This window comes from Geotrypetes seraphini, chromosome 10, assembly GCF_902459505.1.
Source record: "Geotrypetes seraphini chromosome 10, aGeoSer1.1, whole genome shotgun sequence".
Taxonomy (NCBI): domain Eukaryota; kingdom Metazoa; phylum Chordata; class Amphibia; order Gymnophiona; family Dermophiidae; genus Geotrypetes; species Geotrypetes seraphini.
This window is the reverse complement of record NC_047093.1, coordinates 40,090,460-40,111,723: the sequence shown is the minus strand read 5'-3', so window position 1 is coordinate 40,111,723 and position 21,264 is coordinate 40,090,460. Positions and strand designations below refer to the sequence as shown.

Genomic DNA, 21,264 nt, shown 5'->3' with positions numbered 1-21,264 from the left:
CATCACAAACTAACCCCTCACTCTTTTACAAAACTGTAGTGTGGATTTTAGCCACAGTGGTAACAGCCCTGACGCTCATAGAATTCTGAGCATCAGAGCTGCTACCACCACGGCTGGCGCTAAAAAACGCTCCACAGTTTTATAAAAGGGGGGATAAAATAGAAATACACAGTTTCAACGCTCTAGCTCAGAGGTGCCCAAACTTTTTGAGCTTGTGAGCTACTTTAAAATGACCAAGTCAAAATGATCTACCAACAATAAAATTAAAAAACACAAAGCACACTATACGCTGAGAAAATGTTAATTATCATTCCTATTCTGGGGTTTTTTCAAAGAGGTCAAGGCAGATGACTCTATGCATTGTCACCTCAGTAACAACCATACAAAAATAGACAAATATACCCTCCATCCTTTTTATTAAACCACAATAGCAGTTTTTAGCGCATGGAGCTGCGCTGAATGCCCAGCGCTGCTCTTGACGCTCATAGGCTCCCTGCGCTAAAAACCACTATTGCGGTTTAGTAAAAGGGGACCATATTGTAAAATATAGACAGCAGATATATATTCAGAACTGTGCATAGTAAGTGAAGGGAAGTTTTTATCTCTGGGAATTTACCCAGTTAACTATTAAGTTATTTGGGCAAATTCCTTTGAAAACTGTGGTAATACTGCCTCCACTTTGCTAAATTTAAAATAAAATAATTTTTCCTACCTTGTCTGGTGATTTCATAAGTCTCTGGTTGCACTTTCTAGTTCTGACTGTGCATCCAATCTTTCTTCCCTTCTATCAGCCTGTATGCTTTCTCTCCTCCACACCTCATTTCCTCCCCCAACTTTTTCTTCCTCTCTCCCTGACCTTTCTTTCTTTTTTTCTGTTTCTCTTCTTTCCTTCTGTCTCCCTGCCTGCCCCCTTTCTTTATTTCTCCCTGCCGTTCCCCAAGCCACTGCCACTGCCATCGGGGAACAGGACCCACCAATGGATAACAGGCCCCAAAGTCGACGCCGACGCATGCTCTCCCTGCTTCGGGCCGATCAGTCTTCCTCTCCCCGACGTCAATTCTGCCATCGGAGAGGAAGTTCCGCCCAGCCAGGCTGGCCCGAACTTCCTCTCCGACTGCAGAATTGACGTCGGGGAGAGGAAGACTGAGCGGCACGATAGATTAGATCGCCAAGACAAAGTGAGTCCTGGGTGATCAACTCACTTTGCCTTGGCGAGCTACTGGCGCCCCTGCCTTAGAACACTGCCTAGGACCCTGGGGGAGCCCGGGCCCCCTGTCAGCTCCAGGCCCCTGAATGCAGGACTGGTAGTACTGCCCTAATGGCGGCCCTGGGTTCAGTCCTGGTTTTGCACCATTGCATCCTTCGAGTTCTGACTTCGTTAAGAAAAGTAGTATTACATCTCTATGGCTTCCTTCTCTTAAATTCAATGTATCCTCTTACTGTATGAACTATATATAGTCCTTCCCTCTCTTAATTATAAACCTATAACTAGTTTGACTTTACGATTGCTTTGTTATGTTCTTCAATTTCAATCGCATTGTATGTATTTCATCTAACTGCTGTGAACCGCCTAGAACTCCCTGGGTATGGCGGTATACAAAAATAAAATTATTATTATTATTATTATGTGTGCAGTGTAGGAAACACCAAGACTGAATCAGTCTCTTTGGGTTGACCTGGGTGAGACGAAAACCTTTTGCATCCTGTGTATTACAACAGCAATACACAGACAGAATTTTAAAAATCTTACTCATATTGACATACATGAGCTTATGTAGGGTTACCAGATGTCCGGGAAAACCTAGACATGTCCTCTTTTTAGAGGACTGTCTGGCTCCCGGACAGACTTTCCAAAACCCAACATTTGACCAGGTTTTGCAAAGCCCTGATAAGCTCCAGACGTATCTGGAAGGTCTCTGAGCATGTGCAGATGTTGTCACACACATCTGCACATGCGCCAGGCCCTCCAGACATGGCCGGAGCTCATCAGGGAAGAGAGGAGGCTTGGGGGGGGGGTGACTGGAGGTGAAACTGGGCGGGGTCATGTGTCTGGGGTTTTGCAGAAGAAAATATGGTAACCCTAAGCTTACTTCTGTGATAATCACTTGTTTATTTTTTGTTTGACTCATGCTTATTGCCTTTCTAAAGCAATTGCATCAAGAAGGTTAACACTTCATTAAAACCAAATAAATAATATCAAACAAATCAACAATAAAAGCATACAACAAACAAAACAGTTGCATGAATAGAGTAAAAGAAAAAATAGACAATCTCCTTACCCAGAATGTACTTTGACAGGTGAACAGGCAGGCACCGGATGAAGTCCTTAAACTGGCTGACTCCTGATGATGACTGGAATGATGTTGGAACGAGCATCAGAGCCGGGTCATCTGGCGGGTCTGGGAAATCGTCCACTGGCTCTTTCTTTTCTTCCAAGAAGTGCTTTATCACCTGTAACCAGAGGTTCTCGGACCTGGAGGTGCCTGAAACATCCAAAACCAGCTGGTGACAGTTAAATCTGTGTCTTCACCAAAGCTCAAATTTCACCAAGGCTTGATTTTGTTCCTAGTGTTCCTTTGCAAGCTACACAAATTCCTGGATTGTTTTACATATTGTCAGTTTTCTTAGTAAAAATCACTGTGATGTGCTCATAATTATTTCTGGCAGTATTTTCCCCAAATGACATCATCAAGTTCAAATTATCATCTAAACATCTGATGATGTCATATAGTAACATAGTAAATGACAGCAGGTAAAGACCTGAGTGGCCCATCCAGTCTGTCCAACCATGCATTCTCCATAAATTAACTTAGTTTAAATGGGCCTTTTTCTTAGATATTTCTGGCCAGAGCCCTGCCCAGTAGGGTGCTTAGGTTCCATCCACTGGAGTCTCCATCAAAGCTCACTCCAGCCTATCTTAACCATCCCAGCCATCAAAGCCATCCCCAGCCCATCCTGAACTGAATGTCCATATATGGGACACAGGCTGTGCAAGCCTGCCCAGTACCGGCCTTAGTTCCTTCAATGTATACCCATTATTTTCTGATTAGAGATCCTCTGTGTTCATCCCACGCTTGTTTGAACTCTGTCACCATTTTCTTCTCCACCACCTCCCTCAGAAGCGCATTCCACAGAGCTTAAGTTGAACCCTTCATTTCTCCTGCATAATTACTAGAAGAACAAAAGAGCCTATTTACCAAGGTGTGCTTAAATTGGCGTATTCTAGCGTGGAACTTTCCTAAGTGCTAAGCTCAGATTTACCATGGCACATTTAAATAAACTTCTTTCTTTCTTTTTTTTTTTTTTTTTTTTTGCAGGTGGTGTGCTAATTTTCATATCAGTGCATAGTACCTGCAAAAATTAACACGGGAGGCATCATGGGCTCCCAGTTAACCCTGCATTTTCCAGTTAGCGCTTGCTAATCAGGACAATGCTAGCTCTGATTTACAGCAAAAAGGAACTCTGGCAAATATATATTACGGCTGCACCAATGATAAATGACCTTGTCTGACCGAACAACCTGCTAAGCTGAAGAAAGAGAAATTCCATCTCCCAGATTCGCTGAGGCTCTATACAGTGGTGAGACAGGAATTATCTTTTACAGTCGCTGGGTTAGATAGAATCTTGTTTGCCTGTGGACGGGAACGTTAGGTCCCCTGGTGATAAGCGTTAATAAATTGCTGCTAACTTATCAGGAATCAGCATTATAAGGAAGTATACTTTGTGTGTAAGAATTAGTCATATTTACTAATTTACTTAGTTATTATTGTGTACTAATTGTGTGCTGACATTTATATACAGTGTATATATTCTGAGATATTGTGAATAATTATTAGTTGTTATTTACTGCTGATTATATTTTTAAAATAAAACTATTTCAGATATTTTGGGTCTCTCTGTTTCACTCATATAAGGAGGCATATTGCCTAACCCGTCTAGACACGAGGTGTTTAGCTGTACTAATTAGTTTATCACACCATAAATCTGCTTACACTGTTATTATTGCACTGTTTTTCTTGGATCTGTGTGGCCATAAGAGATATGTTCATGATTGCTTCTTTCTCTGCTAGTTCCTAGTACTGTAATATTTGTGCTGCACTTGTTTCAATAAAAGACCTTATTACATTGAAAAATAAAAAAATAGGCACTATGTTTTCAGAGCCTCTTCTTTATGTGTATACAAGCCAAGGTTAGATCATCAGAAAATTGACTTCTTACTGTAAATGGGAATAAACATTCAGTGAGAATTTGTACATTACTGAACTCTCTAAAATGTAGACATTTCCCCACAGGAAGGGGGTTTTCAGTGGCGATCCAGTATGTCAAATCATCAAATACATGGAAACAGCTAACCTAAAAACTATACAGGGTGCAGAGGTTAAAGCTACAGCCTCAGCACCCTGAGGTTGTGGGTTCAAATCCCATACTGCTCCTTGTGACCCTGGGCAAGTCACTTAATCCCCCATTACCCCCAGGTACATTAGATACCTGGATAGATTGCACCAGGTACAAGATACAAGATACAGGGTAGAAAGGGACAAATGCTTACCTGAATGTAAATCACTTAGGTTATAAGTTATATATATATATATATATATATACCATATATACCATAAATAAATATTCCAAAATGAATTTCATAGTCTGATATTACAATGATGTGGGAAGAGGTAAATTTTGCATAAAGACATTTCATAGGTTGATCATTACCCTACCTGAAATCCTGGTCTCCTCTTTTCCAGTGGGAGTTTCACTTGAGGCTGAAGTGCACAGGTTCTCAGAGGCCATGTCAGGCATGAAGGCTTTGTACTCTGGACATGCCTGAACTTGAAGCTCCAGCTCTGAGTGCTCCTCCATCCAGAAGGTGTAATGAGACTCTGGGACTGAAACACCAATGCCTTCCATCTCATCCTTTGCTGAAATGAATGTTAATAGAATTGGAATTTCCTTCATGCAGGATTTCAGTGTGCTTCATGATCAGACACTGATGGCTTCGGGCCATGGAATCATATTCAATCATGACTGATGGCAAATAATTAAATGTTAGCTATGCAGGCAAATTATTTTATAAAGTATGACTTTATTGTTCCTTAGTTTAAGTGTAATTAGTTCTTTGTTCACTAATAAATGTGTACTGAGTCCTAAAGATGTCTGGTTTTTTCTAGGTGATTTGTATGTCTCCGTAGACCAATGGGAACGATCACACCAGATGAACCAGGATAAGAGAAAATCAGGGCTTTATTCCAATGTAGAAACTGATACTATGCTGTAGACTAGAAAATGATACCATACTGTAGGCATATTTGATTGAAGATAGGCCCACATGGGCCATGTTTTAGCTTGTGAGCCTTCCTCAGGGATCCTATTGTGAAATAATCAGTAAAACAACAGTTGATAATAACAGCCAAATGTCTCTCTCCACAACACCACTTATCTGCACTTGGATGTCTGTGGCTGCTACCAAATCATGGACAGTCTACTCCCTTCAGCCTTGGCTTTGAGGTCACCAACAACGTCAGCAATTCAGGATTATTGTTTTACTGATTATTTATTTATAAAATTTCATTTCCACTTAGGCCTAATCGGATTATAGTAAAACAAACACAAAATGTTACACATAATCTTCATGACGAAACAAAACTTCATCAAATAACCACATCATTACTCCCTGTTTCAAATATTCAAAAACAGAAATCTCCCAAAACATTTCAATCATTTCACAGTAGGACCCCTGACGAAGGCTCACAAGCTGAAACTACCACACTTATGGTGGACTATGTGAGCCTTCCAAGACCCACCCTAATCCTACTATACCTACATATAGGTGCCACCCGCAGGCATAAGAGCTATTGTTGTGGTATACCGTTGAGTCCAGTAGATTTGGGTGGAAGTTGAAGGGTTCACCAGATTCTATAAGGGGGTTATGGTGAGATGTGTACCTGGAACCTTTTACGTGAAGTTTACTGCAGTGCCCTCCTGAGGTACCCCATTGTTCTGCTGGAATGCCTGTGTGGCCAGTCTACTGAAAACCCTGGCTCCTCCTACATCCCAATGGCTTATTTTATGCATCTTTCTTCTGGATGTGTTTTTTCGAAAATGGCTCAAAAAGATAGATGCACATCTAAAAAATGGCCATTTTCGAAAAAACAAGATAGACGTTTTGCAGTTTTGAAAATGGCATGATTGTTACTGGATTTTTGTGTGTCTTCCACAAAACGTCCAAACTCGGATTTGGGTGTCATACTGAAGATGGCCCTCTATATCAATTGGGCAAAACTGAACTTAACGCATTTACAGAATTTGAAGAGCATTTCAGCCAACTGTTTAAGGGCCGCAGTGAAGGACTTCCAGAGCCATGCGTTGGAGACCACTGGTTTAATACATAATTCACAGATTAATGATCAAGTCAATACAGATTGCTGATCACGATTGAAGTATCTTGTTTCTCATCATCTGAAGCATAGCTGATCATTCCTCCGTTACGAGCTTAAACATTATTCAACATCATGCATTCCAGTTTACAGGGCAGGAGAAATGAGAACAGCAAGCTTTCAATGAACCATGTTTTATTTTTATCCCTGAGGCATAGGGAGATAAGATAACTTACAAGGTCATATTGATTACTGTAGTAGTTCCCAAGCCTGTCCTATGGGAGCCCCAGCCAGTTGAGTTTTCAGCTCCTGCTCATGAATATTCCTTGCATCTACCCTGAAAATCTAGGGTAGGTTTAGGATTTACTACTCCCATGTCTATCACTGCTGGAAATGCCCAGTTGCTAATGCATTGCAAATTAGTTGTCTCCTCATTCCTCCTTAAGGAGACAGAAAAATGTTCTACACTAAGATGCAGGAGTGTTCTGCCTAGTGGTGTCAACAGATGTAACTACAAAGGTGATTCACTAAGCTTCAGCAGGGAGAAAAGATGGCCGCCTCTGCTGTACACTTTACTGGCCACAGTACAAATAAATGCAAGGAAACTTTCTTCTATGCCTCAAGACTAGCAAAGGTGCCCATAGTCAGTTGATGTACTATCTGAGATACAGGTTTGATTTAAAAATAAAAGGGGGGGAGTATAATTTTAGAGTAGTGGGCTGAGAACCTCAGAAGCCCAGTTCAAATCCCACTGATTCTGCCTATGTGTTCTTGGACAAGTCACTTTGACCCTTTGACAATCTGAGATTGTGATCCCTATAGGGACAGAGAAAATACCTACTGTTCCTGCATGTATACCGTTTGATAGCTTATGGGGAGTATATATAAGAAATTAAATTCAAAACTCTCTCTCTCTGATTAGAGACAGTCTGATCATTGTTTTACCTGCTGGTTTGGCAGGGCTGGCATTTCTCTCTCTGATGAGGAGCACATGAATTATATTAGCAGCAATACGCAGCAAATCCGGATGGCACAGCCGCAGCAGCTGTAGGCTGTAATTAGCCTTTGTCCAGTAGGTGCCATGCTTGAACCACTCCCACGTCTCCAGCATAGCTTGCCTCAGCATTTTTTTATCCAGAGCCCGGTCGGAATCAAATGCGCCCAGGTCCTCTGCAAGGCTGGGATTAATTCTGGACCTGGAGTATGTGAAATCTTTGCCCAGGGTCGGCTGCAGCAGCCTCTCAATGTATGCCAGCAGCTCCGAGCTGTTGAACCTGTGCACGATCCCAATCACAAACTTTTTCTTGGACGTCTCCCCGGCCCTCTGGAACCATTCTTTGGTGAAGGAGACTTTCGAAGACAGGATGCAAGTTTCACAAGATTCACAGAGAGGGATGGGAGAACTTGCATTTATGCAACGCAGCTCCCGAACCCGGTCCAACCTGAACGCCAGACTCTCCATGCTGTAGATGCTATTTGTCACCCCCCAGCTTCATCTCCAACAGTTGATATCCAACATGACAATCCACACGGATTTTCTTACATCTTGATTTTTGAGAGTAGGAGATTCATCAGTCTGTACTTCAAAGTAGGTGTCAGAAGTTAGAATACTAAGAAGATCCAACTTTTAGAGAAAAGGAAGCCATTTACTTCCACTCTCTTTACTTTTCTGAAAGTAAAATATTTTAAATAATATATTTAAATAGATGGATGCATAGAGTTAATAAAGGCTACCTGAAGCCCAGTTACCAACAGGCTCAGGGAAACCTGATCAAAATGATCCCTTGCAAAGTGAAAGTATGTTGCTGGCAATTTAATAAAGGCATTTTCCTTTCTGAACACAATTTCCAAGACTCTTGCAGCAGAGATTGAAACAGACAAAAGAGGCTTCCTAGCAATGCTGCTGTTTGGTGATCAACTCCAAGGAAACAGTGCGGGGTGTTACCACAAACCTCCTACATTATGCACCGGCTGCAGCCTCATCACACTTACAGTAAATATTCTAAGAGCCGCGCACACCTTCAACGTCAAAAGAAATGAACAAAGGTTGAGAATAGCTTCCAAAATTCAGTGATAGTTTGATAGACGGGGAGGACATCCTTCAAATAATATGCTATTATGATATTTCAAGCAGTATTCTGCTCAAAAATCATCCTTGCTTTAGGTTTTCTTTTTCCATTCCCTTAGTATTTCTAACCATATTAGAAATCATGTATATGTATTGAAAGATAAAAAGGGAAAGGAGAAATATGACAGAAACATTTTGGAAACTGAACAATAAATTGGATAGGGGTCTTTCTATTAAAAACAAATGAAGTTTGAGGAGCAGACGTCATTGAAGTTATGGAACAGAGGGTTTAATGGAAATAGGAGGAGATACTTTTAGGTGCTGGATGCCTGAAATACGTGACGAACAGAGGTGCTGCCAATCAAAATCATAAGAGAGAGAGAGTGAGAAAGAGAGAGAGAACCAGTTGCCAGCTCACCTTAAGGAAGAGAAAAACTCTTATTAGGTTTAAAGGAATACTAAAATGTTGGTTATATAAAGAGGCTTTTGAGACCTGACTTACACGAGGCTATCATGCACTCATGGAATTAAATAAGGAAACTTTTTACCGCTGAGGTCCTGGGAAGGGTTCGTGAAAAGATACAAATGAGTCTGTGGAATATGTGGGAGCCATTATTGAGTATCCTTGGGCTTTATAGAATTTGTTTTCCTTGTCTTATTTATTCAGTTTTCTATACTGTTCTCCCAAGGGACCTCAGAACGGTTTACATGAATTTATTCAGGTACTCAAGCATTTTTCCCTGTCTGTCCTGGTGGGCTCACAATCTATCTAATGTACCTGGGGCAATGGGAGGGTTTAAGTGACTTGCCCAGGCCCACAAGGAGCAGTGTGAGTTTGAACCCACAACCTCGGGATGTTGAGGCTGTAGCGTTAACCACTGCGCCACACTCTCCCTTGTTGTGAAGTAAATTCTATAAATGGCATCCACATCTGGACGCCCAAAAAATAGTGCTACACGCCATTGTATAAAGAGTGCTCAAAGTTGGACACCATTCACAAAATTGTATTTAGTGCAAAGAGGTGCACCCAATCTTGGGCATATGGATTTACACCAACCGAAGACTGGTGTAAATCCTTACGCCTAAATTAGGCACAGCCTCTGCCATATTCTTTAACCCTGCATGCAAATTCCAGAAATGCCCCTGACCTGCCCATGCCCCTCACGTGGCCACACCCCTTTGTGGATTCATGTGTAAAATTTTGTGTATTTTTATAGAATACGGACTAGAAAGCGGCTCACGTACGTTCAATTTATTGCCAATTAGCTCCAATAATTGTTAGCCTGCAGTTATCGGCTCTAAGTGGCTCATTGTTCTAGGAAACTGTATGTGGAAACTGGACGTGTGCCCAAATATGCATGCGTAATTTTGAGCTCCATATATAGAATTAGGGGAAAATAATTACCACCTTTGCTTATTGAGATAAGACTCTTTCAGTGTAGCATTAATTCAGAGTAGAATAAGGATGAAATTACAATCAAATCTCTAAAACTTGTAACACAACAAAAAGGAAATCCCACCTCAAACCAAACATACCCAAATAGATGGGAGAGCATGAAGGGATATTCAGTCAGGTTTCACACGCATTCTCTTAAAATTAGAATGAGACTATTATATTTACTATAGAAGTTTCCAAGTTTAATTAAAACTTAATATACAGCTTAGGACAAAACTATCAAAGCATTTTACATAGTAATAAATGCATAAATCTTGAAAGGATATACAATAACACAGGAAAGAGAAAGTAGCATGACTTCAATATTGCAACACCGACACTGCCAAGAACAAGGAGCCGAACAATGAGGCACCCTATGATCCATATGCCTTAGCAAAGCAAAATGTTTTAATTAGAGAATGACACGGGGACAAAATTTTCCTCATCCTCGTGGGAACTCATTTTCCCATCCCATCCCGGTGAGTTCTTTTCCTGCCCCTGCCCCATTCTTGTGAGCTTTGACCTCATCTGCACAAGCCTCAAACTCTTTAAAATCATAAGTGTTCAAGGCTTGTGCAGTTAAGGCAAAGCTTACAGGAATGGGGCAGGGACAAGGACTGCACCAAAACTCGCAGGGAATTTGAATTCCTGTGGGGATGGGGAAAAATCTGTCCCCTTTTCATTCTCTAGTTTTAATCTGAACCTTGAAGGCCAATAAAAAGCTTTCCAGTCATATATCCAAAGAAAGCGAGCTCCATAATGAAGGATTCTGCACACTAAAACTTTTCCCTCTAACAGAAGGAAGTTGCAGCATGCCACAAGAAAGTATTTGTAAGGCACAGCCTCTTGATGAGGATCAGATATTTAGACTGTCCTGAGTGCAAAATCTTATATACAAGAGCCAATAATTTAAAAGTAGCCTGATAGGATACTGGAAGCCAATGTTCAAGATGCAATAAAGGGAAGCTCATGTAGACAAATCTTCCTCTTTCATTGCCAGGCTCCACCCTAGAATAGACTCCTAAATGCCCCTTAAGGCGCTTTCAATTTAACACATGGCAGAAGCCAGTTCTATAAAGGAAAGTGAGCACCCATCTACGCATCCCTACAGCATTTAGGCACTTCTGCTAAGGCTAGCTCTATTGCTGGTTTAAGTACAAGCACCAAGATGTTAGGTGTGGCAATACTGGGTTACACTAGCATTCTCTAATGGAGCCTAGGCGCCTTAGTTCTGTTACAGAATAGCATCTTACCGTGTGTCCTTGAGTTACCTAAATGGAGGTGCCCAGTTTTAGAATTGTCTGTCTGTTGCTGCCATGCTGGGGTGGAGCATCCAACTATATTTATCTGACTACATAAATAGTTTAATTTAGGCCAGAAGAAAGGGTACTACTACTACTTATCATTTCTATAGTGCTACTAGATGTAAGCAGTGCTGTACATTAAAAATTAAAGAGACAATCCCTGCTCTGTAGAGCTTACAATCTAATCAAGCAGAAAAGGCTGCTCTAACTTAAACCACATAGCTATATGCATAAGAACTAAATGCTGACTCTCTATAAATATACTATATACACCTACAGTTGTCTTAAGAATATTATCATAATGTAGTGCACAATGTCAATTCCATTTATTACTTCCCTTATGTCCCCCCTCGATCCTCCATAATCAAAATATTATAGAATCGAAAGTGCTGAGAAACCAACATAAGCTCAATTATGCTCTTTCCACAAAACACACATTAAATGGCTTCAAGGCACGGGTTCCACTAATAATCATTTCAAGGCTGTTGCTTTCTCCTGTTGGGACTTTCAAGGTGAACTTCTGCAGTAAGCTGATGAAGAAAATGAAGATCTCCGTCCGTGCAAGGGACTCCCCAGCGCAGGACCGCTTCCCTGAGACAAGAAGATGATTCATTAATGTTGGCCGCTCATTGCTTTTTTCACAAGTCACACAGCCAGGTCAGCAGACAACATAGTGTTTTGTATTAAATGCCCTACAGAATGTTTGGAGCAAATCTGATTGACTGGAGTATGAGATGTCAAGGTAGCCCCCCTGATCACAGACACCACTTTGTAGAAGTTTCCAGTTTTAGAGGGGTAAAAAAAAAGATGGGGCTTGGCCAATCAGGCCTGGATTAACCATTAAGTAAACTAAGTTGTCACATAGCGCAGCAGCTTCTGGGAGGTGGCAAAATGCAGCTGCAGTCAAAGAAAAGCAGAACACATGGTTCTAAGAGGCACACACCTTCATCTGCGAGAAGACATCATTTACCCAAGTAAAGAGCTATCTATCTGCTGGCAGGTATTCGAACATTGGATGATATTTCTAATGGAAAACTGCTTGATTTTTTTACAACTACAACAATCATTTGGCATTCTGAGGTCTCAACAATATAGGTGGTTGTAGTTGAAGCAGATCCTTTGCTACCAGATGGATTTAGTAGGACATCAGGCTGCCCAGTGGTATAAATTAATTTCTAAATTTTTGAATAAAAAGCCAAAAAATAGTCTTAGAGACATTTGGAGCATCGAGATAAAACAGTATGGGGTTCATAATAATAAAAAAAAGTCTAAAAAGTGGCTTAAATGGCTACTTGGACGATCAAAAAGCCTGATTGTCCAAGTACCCATAATCAAAGCTGGTTTTAGACGTATCTAAAACCAGCTTAGGCCTTTCCCCTGCCTCTAAACGCACAGAGAGAAAAGAGACGTGTTTAGAGGAGGGAAAAGGGCGGGCGGTGGGCGGGAGGTGGGCCGACCTACACCTAGGCGTGCAGCAGGTATAACCAAAATCTTAGGCAGGTTGCCTAGTCAGCATTTATACGTTTTGACTTAGATGAAGTCAAAACAGGTATAAGTGCTGAAAAAGGGGCCACTAAGCTGATCGTGGCTGCTGCGATCAGCTCAGCGACCCCAGCAACCTGCCTATCCCCTACAACAATGATCGCAGCAGGAGAGATGCCTCATCTCCCCTACCGCGATGCCATCACTCCTCTACCCGAACTGCCACAATCCGCGGCAGGAGAGATAGGGCATGGGCCGGGTTGGGCCTATGTGTTTAAGGCCCACCTGTGGGTGGGGTTTCAGCCACCTGGGCCAGTCCGGTCCCATTCTGAAGCCGGCTGGCCTGCCGGACGGGCGGGCTTGGCACCCGTCTGTCCGGCCAACATTAACAAGGTATGAGGGGGGGGATTAGGGGTGGGGGGGTCAGTGGGATGGCGGGGGGGTCACGGGTTGGTGGGGGGGGCAATTCGAGGGCAGGAGAGTCTGGGATCCCTCCTGCCCGTATGTTAGTAGGGGTGGGGGGTAGGGGGTCCACCTGGGAGGAGGGATTGGGCTCCCTCCTGCCCGATCATGTAGGGGGTGGGGATCGCGTGGCCAGGAGGGTTTGGCTCCCTCCTGGCCGGATCAGACTCAAGGGGGGGGGGGGGGGTTGGGGATCGCGGGGCAAGAGGACTTGGGCTCCCTCTTGCCCTGAATATAGTAGGGGAGTCGTGGTGCCGTGGGCCAAGAGGGCTTGGGCTCTCTCTTGCCCCGATGTCATGGGGGGGGGGGATTTGGGGTGGATTCTGTAACTGGTGTTGTTTTTGACAGACACCGGTTACAGAATCCAGCTTTTAGGCGAAGGACTGACTCCTCCTTCGCCTAAAAGACCTTGTGTTGGACGTTTGAGGCTTAGGCGTTTTTTAGGTTCATTATGGGGTATAAGTGTAGACGTAGTGGTGGACTGGGCGTTTAAACAGCTGAACATAGATGCAAGCCATTATTTTTTAAAAACCTCCTTTTGGATGTTTTTTTTTTATTATGGACAGTTTCCCTGCTTCTACTTTCAACGTTTAAGGCTTAAGCCAAAAGGGGACAGACGTTTTTTTTTATTATGCCCCTCCACATTTCTGTATCTCATTGGCCACGAATTTGGTCTTGGAGGTTGAAGTGTACAAGGTCATCATCTATGAAACAAACTTGGTTATTTTTATTGCATAGGATTTTTTGGACCCCAGTTCATTTACAAAAGTTAGATAATTCCAGGTCTAATAGATGTTGGCATTGTCATAATGACAGAGGACTTTGGATCACCTGTTATATTATTGTCCTTTGATACTTAATTTTTGGAAATCAATTTGGAGACAAATTAATCTTATTCTTGATTCAGCAATTCCCCTAACATATGAAGCCATAATCTGTGGTACGCTTTCACATGTCAAGCCTTCTTTGGATAAATATAAAAGTCAACTTTTTATGATAATGACAGGAATAGCTATCCAATTGATTATACATAATTGGAAGAGATATGACAGACTAAATTACACGTTTTGGTGGACAAATGTTTGTACCACTTATAAATATGAAAAAATGAATGCAGAGTGTTTGGGGTTTAGCAGTACATTTAATAGAGTGTGGAGTCCTTTGACTATATTTGTAATATCATAATAATTGTAATGTTTTGTTTTTTTTTGAGGTTGTTAGAATTCCTTACACATCCAGAGGAGGGAGGGGGGAGGGAAAGATATTTTGTTTTTTAAAATACTTAATTATAATATTATAATATTATAATTTGTCTTATGGTAGTAATTTGATAAGAGGGGGAGAAAATGATTGTTTTAAGTATAAATTGTATGTTTAATAATGCATTTTATGAAATATTTATGTTCAGATAATTGTATTGCATTGTCAAAGTTTAAAAATCAATAAAGATTTATATATATATAAAAAAAAAAAGCAGAACACATGGTTCTAAGAGGCACACATCATCATCTGTGAGAAGACATTATTTACCCAAGTAAAGAGCTATCTATCTGGTTAGAAGGCCTTTGGAATTTATCCTTATTATGTTTATACATACAACTAAGCAAAGTTTAATTTTTAAAAGTGTAATGTCCAATTATACATTTTAAATGGAGAGGTGGTGTTGATAATTATTGTTAAGTTTAATTATCAAACCTTAGGGAGGGAGGAGGCGGTCTAGTAGCCTGACAACTAATTGAGGGGGAGCATGGCTGCCTGGGGTGTTGGATGCCTTTGGTCTGGCCCTGAGCAAGGAGGCAAATGATGGGGTGGATGGGGGACGAGGAAGAGATATATTGAGAGTCAGTGGTGGCTAAAGGTAAGAAAAATGAAGATACCAGAACAGGAGGTAGAGGGGATGAGATTTGAGAGAATAAAAGTGAATGAAGGGTTGGAGAGAAAAACTGAGTGGGGAAAGCTATGGAGAAGTCAGAAGCAAAGAGTTGGCCATGAAGATAGATGGAAACTGAGACAAAAAGAAAGTTGAAGAGAAGCAGGATGAGAGGGTGAGAAGGGATGGGGCAGGGAAGTTGGTTTCCCGGGTCTTTTTCCTCAGAGGAAAGCTAGATCCTCTCATCAAGACATACTGGTCCCTGACCAAGTTCAGCAACTACACAATTATGTTCATTACAGAGCTTATTGGCACACATTACCCTTATTCATTGTGTTTTCAGAACCATCCTCACCATACAGAAAGACTATCCTCCCAGTAGGCAGTGGCATAGTGAGGAGGAGAGGCCCTCTTCCCTGCCTTCATCTTCGCCCCCTACCCCTACACACTCCTTCCCCACACTCATGCTGCTTCCCTTCCCTTGTACCTCTGTAATGTTCCTGGCACAAGCAGGAACCCCCAACCTGCTGTCGTGCCTGCGTGGACTCTTCCTGTGATGCCACTTCCTAGGTGCAGTTCCAGGAAGTGACATCAGAGGTAGATCTGATGCAGGTACAACAGCAGGTTGGGGGGTTGCTGCTCAGTCCAGGAACGTTACAAAGGTACGGGGCAAGGGAAGTGACGTGCCCGTGCAGCAGTGGGGGAGGGGGAAAGGAGCATGTAAGGAGGAAGAGGAGGATGGGTGCTCCGCCTCTACCAAGATGGCACCCAGGATGCTCCCCCCCTTACTACATAACTGCCAGTAGGGTTCCCTTCCTGTCACCCAAACTCACTCTATCCTTTGTTTCACTCTTGGATTGTTCTAAAAATGTTGGTGCTCTTTTCTTCATTGTTATGCTATTATTGTGAACCATCTTCTCATTTCTATAGGAAAGGTGATATAGCAAATGCAAACCATAAGGGTGCAACATAGATTTTAGAGGAACTGCTATATTGGATCAGGCCAAAGTTCCCAGTCTTTATCCCTTCCTACTAGACCAAGACCAGTATCTGGATGACTACTGTACCTGCACCAAATGGTATGAAGGCCTCATTCTTCTTGAATTTTCCATTTTCATCCAAGAATCGATTAGGATTGTAGTGTTCACTATCTTTCCAATACTTCTTGTCATTGAGAGATGAATACAAAAATGTAATCAGTTCAGTTCCCTGCAGAGGAGAAAATAAAAAAAGGGTTTGGAAATCATATCATTTACTAAAGGATTATAAAAGGATGAAAGTGAAGGTTTTACTTTGTAGTTACAGTATTTCTAACTTCCCATTATCTCACTTGAAACTTCCCACTGCCCACAGATAAATGTCTAAAGCTACTTCATTCCATTGGCAAATGGAGAACAAGGGTTTGGCAGCCAGGGAAGTCTTAGACTAAAACCCCTGTAGAAGACGTTTATTCATTCCTGAAGGGACACGTATCATGAACCTTGATAATTTTCCTTAGGCATTTGTTGTTTAAAGTTGTAAGAAAACCAGGCCCTGTTTGTCTTTCCTTCTTTGACATGTATGTTTAAACAGAGATGTTGTGAAGTGAATTGAATTGTTTTGTTAAGCCGTATTTACAGACAGATTTAGATTAAAAGCTCTGCTGGTTAAGGCTTTTTCTGACCCTCTGTGGACTTCAATCTCCAGATAGAAAAAATGCTGATGTGTTTAAAGTTTCATGTGACCTGTGTCCATATATGGTTTGTGTTTACGTCACATGCTGACAAACCTGATTCATATAAAAGATGTGAAACTCATAATAAAATTTGGACATGTTTTGGAAGACGATTTCTGGTCTTTAAGATATGTCCCCAGGTACCTGACTTCCAAATGACAGAGACAGAGAAAGTATGGGGCAGGAATTGGGACCCAAATCCTTTTCAATTCCTGCCACCCAGAGCTTGAACGCACAGCAACTCCACCTCGCTCTGAACCCTCTTGTAGCAGAAGATTCAAGTCAATCTCTTGTGCCACAGGAGTAAGACCAGACCGCTCCAACCAGTGATAGTTTCAGAAAGCAGAATTGCAAGGGGCCGCTGAAAAGTTCTCAGCCCAGCCAAGAAGAGAATAATGTGGAGCCATGAAACTTACAAGTTATTCCACACTCTTCTTGACACTTTTCATTTCAATGAGGCAAATGCATCTAGCAAATGGGCACAGGTATAGGCAAACCAAGCCATTGTGACATCACCGATGAGGCTGACTCTTAGGCATTGGTGGAATGAGGTATTATGACATCACAATACGAGGGGCTGCTTAAAAGCTCTCCCCCCAACCAAGAAGAGAATGATGTGGAGCCATGAAACTTACAAGTTATTCCACACTCTTCTTGACACTTTTCATTTCAATGAGGCAAATGCATCTAGCAAAGGGGCACAGGTATAGGCAAACCAAGCCATTGTGACATCACCGATGAGGCTGACTCTTAGGCATTGGTGGAATGAGGTATTATGACATCACAATACGAGGGGCTGCTTAAAAGCTCTCCCCCCAACCAAGAAGAGAATGATGTGGAGCCATGAAACTTACAAGTTATTCCACACTCTTCTTGACACTTTTCATTTTATTTCATATCATTGAAATGAAGTGTCAAGTAAAGTGTGGAATAACTTGTAAGCTTCACGGCTCCACATCATTCTCTTCTTGGCTGGGCTGAGAACTTTTCAGCAGCCCCTTGTAGCTCTTTCAAATTTGAATTGGTAATAACCACAGTACCCAAACACAAGTGTATTCAGTATCTGATTCCAGGGATCAGCCTTGCTCCTCCCATCTGAATACCCACTTTGTAGATGCACATTTTACAGAATAGGGCCATAACTCATGCACATAACTCATGCACATAACATCAAGAAAGGGGACAAATCCTTCTTCAGATACATTAGCGACAGGAAAAAGAACGCAAACGGGATAGTACGCCTTAGAACACCAGACGGGAATTATGTAGAAACAGACTCCGATAAAGCCAAACTACTGAATGATTACTTCTGTTCAGTCTTTACCTGCGAAGCACCAGGGCACGGGCCTCGGCTAGCAGCAAAGCAAAGCATGGAAGACCCATTTCAGAAGTTTGAGTTCACACCAGCTGATGTTTACAAAGAACTGTCAAGACTCAAGGTGAACAAAGCCATGGGACCGGACAATCTGCACCCAAGAGTGCTCAGAGAGCTATGCGATGTTTTGGCGGAACCATTAGCAATACTCTTCAATCTCTCCCTAAATACGGGGAGAGTCCCCCTGGACTGGAAAACTGCCAACGTGGTTCCTCTGCACAAAAAGGGTTGCAGAGCGGAGGCCGCAAATTACAGACCAGTAAGTCTCACATCAATAGTGTGTAAACTCATGGAAACTCTACTTAAAGAGAAATTAGACACAATATTGGATGAGGGGAATCTGAGGGATCCCTGTCAACATGGATTCACTAGGGGCAGGTCATGCCAGTCCAATCTCATCAGCTTCTTTGATTGGGTGACAGGAAAGCTGGACTCGGGAGAGTCTCTGGACATAGTATACTTGGATTTCAGTAAAGCTTTTGACAGTGTCCCACACCGTAGACTATTAAACAAGATGAAATCGATGGGGTTAGGTGAGAAACTAACGGCGTGGGTCAACGATTGGCTGAGTGGAAGACTTCAGAAAGTGGTGGTCAATGGCACCCTCTCTGAGACATCGGAGGTGACTAGCGGTGTGCCTCAGGGCTCAGTCCTGGGACCATCCCTTTTTAACATATTCATAAGGGACTTGACCCGAGGGCTTCAGGGTAAAGTAGCGCTGTTCGCCGACGACGCCAAACTGTGTAATATAGTGGGTGGAAGCAATCCCACGGATGGTATGACGCAGGATCTGATCAAGTTGGAAAAATGGTCCACGACATGGCAGCTGGGCTTCAACGCTAAGAAGTGTAAGGTCATGCATCTCGGCAGCAGAAATCCATGCAGAACATACACCTTGAATGGAGAAACACTAGCTAGGACTTCAGAGGAACGGGACTTGGGAGTGATCATCAGTGCAGACATGAAGGCTGCCAAACAAGTGGAGAAGGCCTCATCCAAGGCGAGGCAAATGATGGGATGTATCAATAGAAGCTTCGTCAGCCGCAAACCTGAAGTCATAATGCCACTGTATAGAACCATGGTGAGACCTCATCTAGAGTACTGTGTGCAATTCTGGAGGCCACATTACCGTAAAGATGTGCTTCGAGCTGAGTCGGTCCAGCGAATGGCCACTAGGAAGGTCTCTGGACTCAAGGGTCTCTCATACGAGGAAAGACTGGGCAAATTGTAGCTGTACTCTCTAGAGGAGCGCAGGGAAAGGGGTGACATGATTGAGACTTTTAAGTACGTCACAGGTCGTGTCGAGGTAGAAAACGATATATTCCTTCCCAAGGGACCCTCGGTCACAAGGGGGCACCCGCTCAAACTCAGGGGAGGGAAATTTAGAGGTGACATCAGGAAGTATTTCTTCACAGAAAGAGTGGTAGATCACTGGAACAAACTTCCGACGCAGGTAATCAAGGCCACAAGCGTGCTCGACTTTAAGAATAAATGGGACATCCACGTGGGATCCCTACGTGGGTCGAGCAGCACTCAGACTTAATGGGGTGGGTCAGTAGAGTGGGCAGACTTGATGGGCTGTAGCCCTTTTCTGCCGTCACCTTTCTATGTTTCTATGTTTCTAATTAGTGTTTGTTATGACCAACTATTGATAGTTATCACCAATTAACCTCCCACCCCACCCCCTTTTTACAAAACTGTGCTAGTGGCTGCCACTTCAGCAACTGTCCTGAAGTCCATAGAGATTTAAAGAGGAAATCTGGCAACCCTAGTGTAGATCACACTGAGGGCAGGGGTTGGGATGGGAAGAGACAGGAGAGGCCACAAGGCGATAATTAATGCATTATAACTTGCAGACCTACTATTTGTGTGTTGTAAAGAATGGTGAAAGTTGGAAATGGTGGTTGGGGTGGATAATTTGAAGGAAATATGTTAATGGGGGTGATCTTTTGATTGTAAATTGCTTTAGATTGTTTTAATAGAAACTATATAAATTGTATAAATACATTCTGTATCTTCTGCTTCAAAAAAAAAATTTAATAGCTTTGAGGCTTTTGCCATACGGCTAGCGCGGCTTTGTAAAAGGGGGGGGAAAAGTAATTAAGTTGCACACATAATTGGTAATATTTTATAAATACAAAACAGAGGTATTACTGGAAGACCCTGATAAACTTGTCAACAGCTTCATTTTCAAGACAGATGAGCAGAATCTTGGTTTTATCCCTATTCCTTACACTGCGCACGGACTTCTAGTTTTGCCTTCCATAGAAAAATCAAAGTTAAAGCTCTGTGCATGAACTGAGGTAAAACCAGAACTGGATCCATGTGTCCTGAAAACATGGACTCAGTTGGTATCGCTAACCCCAGATGCACCCGTGATTTCAGTCCAGAACTGTGAAAGGTGTTTTATATTCAGTGTGTATGTGTGTGGGGAGGGGGAGAGGGTTGTTGTTGTTGTTGTTTCAGGCCTCTGTCATTTTCCAGACTATATTGGGAGCAGCCATTAAGAGCAGAGATAGCAATTTCTTATTGGACACAGGCCTCCCTTTGAGCTGTTACCTTGGGTATTGTGTAGCCTTTGAAGCTGATATCATGAAGTGCAACATGCGGAAGGCCCAAGGCAGCAATACTTCCAAATCTCTGGACCTCATGAATGACAGCATAGGTGTAAGGCAGCTGGGTGCGGTCCTCCATAGAGGGCTGTTTATCAGATCCCAACACAGAGTCAATTTCCTTCTGCACTTTTTCTGAAATAAAAGAAGCAGCATTGTATCATTCTTGTAAAAAGTCAGAGTAATGCATAGGTAACTGTCCAAAGTTAAGAGGGGGCGGGGGTGCAAATCTCCCCTAGCAGGGTTACCAGATTTTCCATTTGAAAAATCTGGACCCCCTAGACTCGCCTCCAGGCCTGCCCAGTTCCACACATACCTACCCTGTTCAACCCCAATCCCACCCTAGCCCTGCCCCAGCCTCGCCACCCGCTGCCCGCTCTCATCGTGCAGGAGGGTATCCACGCATGGGCGAATGCAACGTGATGACATCACACGCATGTGTTCATACATATGATGTCATCGCGTGGCATCCACACATGCGTGGATGCCCTCCTGCCCGACAGTGATATGTTCCAAGCTTTTCAAAACCCAGACAAAGTACTGGTTTTGAAAAGCCGTTTGGACCCCTGGA

General features: G+C 42.6%; 2 protein-coding genes across 2 annotated transcripts in view; both read right to left on the bottom strand.

Annotated features, from left to right (window-relative positions):
• The window catches only part of CDRT1 (CMT1A duplicated region transcript 1), a 45,598-nt gene extending 36,954 nt beyond the window's left edge, over positions 1 to 8,644 (bottom strand). The window contains exons 1-3 of the mRNA XM_033960793.1: positions 7,317 to 8,644; positions 4,716 to 4,916; positions 2,280 to 2,483 (exon numbers count right to left, since the gene is read on the bottom strand). Coding sequence (XP_033816684.1) covers positions 2,280 to 2,483; positions 4,716 to 4,916; positions 7,317 to 7,833 — 922 coding nt within the window. The 5' untranslated portion in view covers positions 7,834 to 8,644. The remainder of the gene's footprint in view (positions 1 to 2,279; positions 2,484 to 4,715; positions 4,917 to 7,316) is intronic.
• Positions 8,645 to 10,055: 1,411 nt separating this feature from the next.
• Positions 10,056 to 21,264, bottom strand: part of LOC117368077 (cytochrome P450 2H2-like) — a 47,822-nt gene continuing 36,613 nt past the window's right edge. The window contains exons 7-9 of the mRNA XM_033961365.1: positions 20,641 to 20,828; positions 16,060 to 16,201; positions 10,056 to 11,769 (exon numbers count right to left, since the gene is read on the bottom strand). Coding sequence (XP_033817256.1) covers positions 11,591 to 11,769; positions 16,060 to 16,201; positions 20,641 to 20,828 — 509 coding nt within the window. The 3' untranslated portion in view covers positions 10,056 to 11,590. The remainder of the gene's footprint in view (positions 11,770 to 16,059; positions 16,202 to 20,640; positions 20,829 to 21,264) is intronic.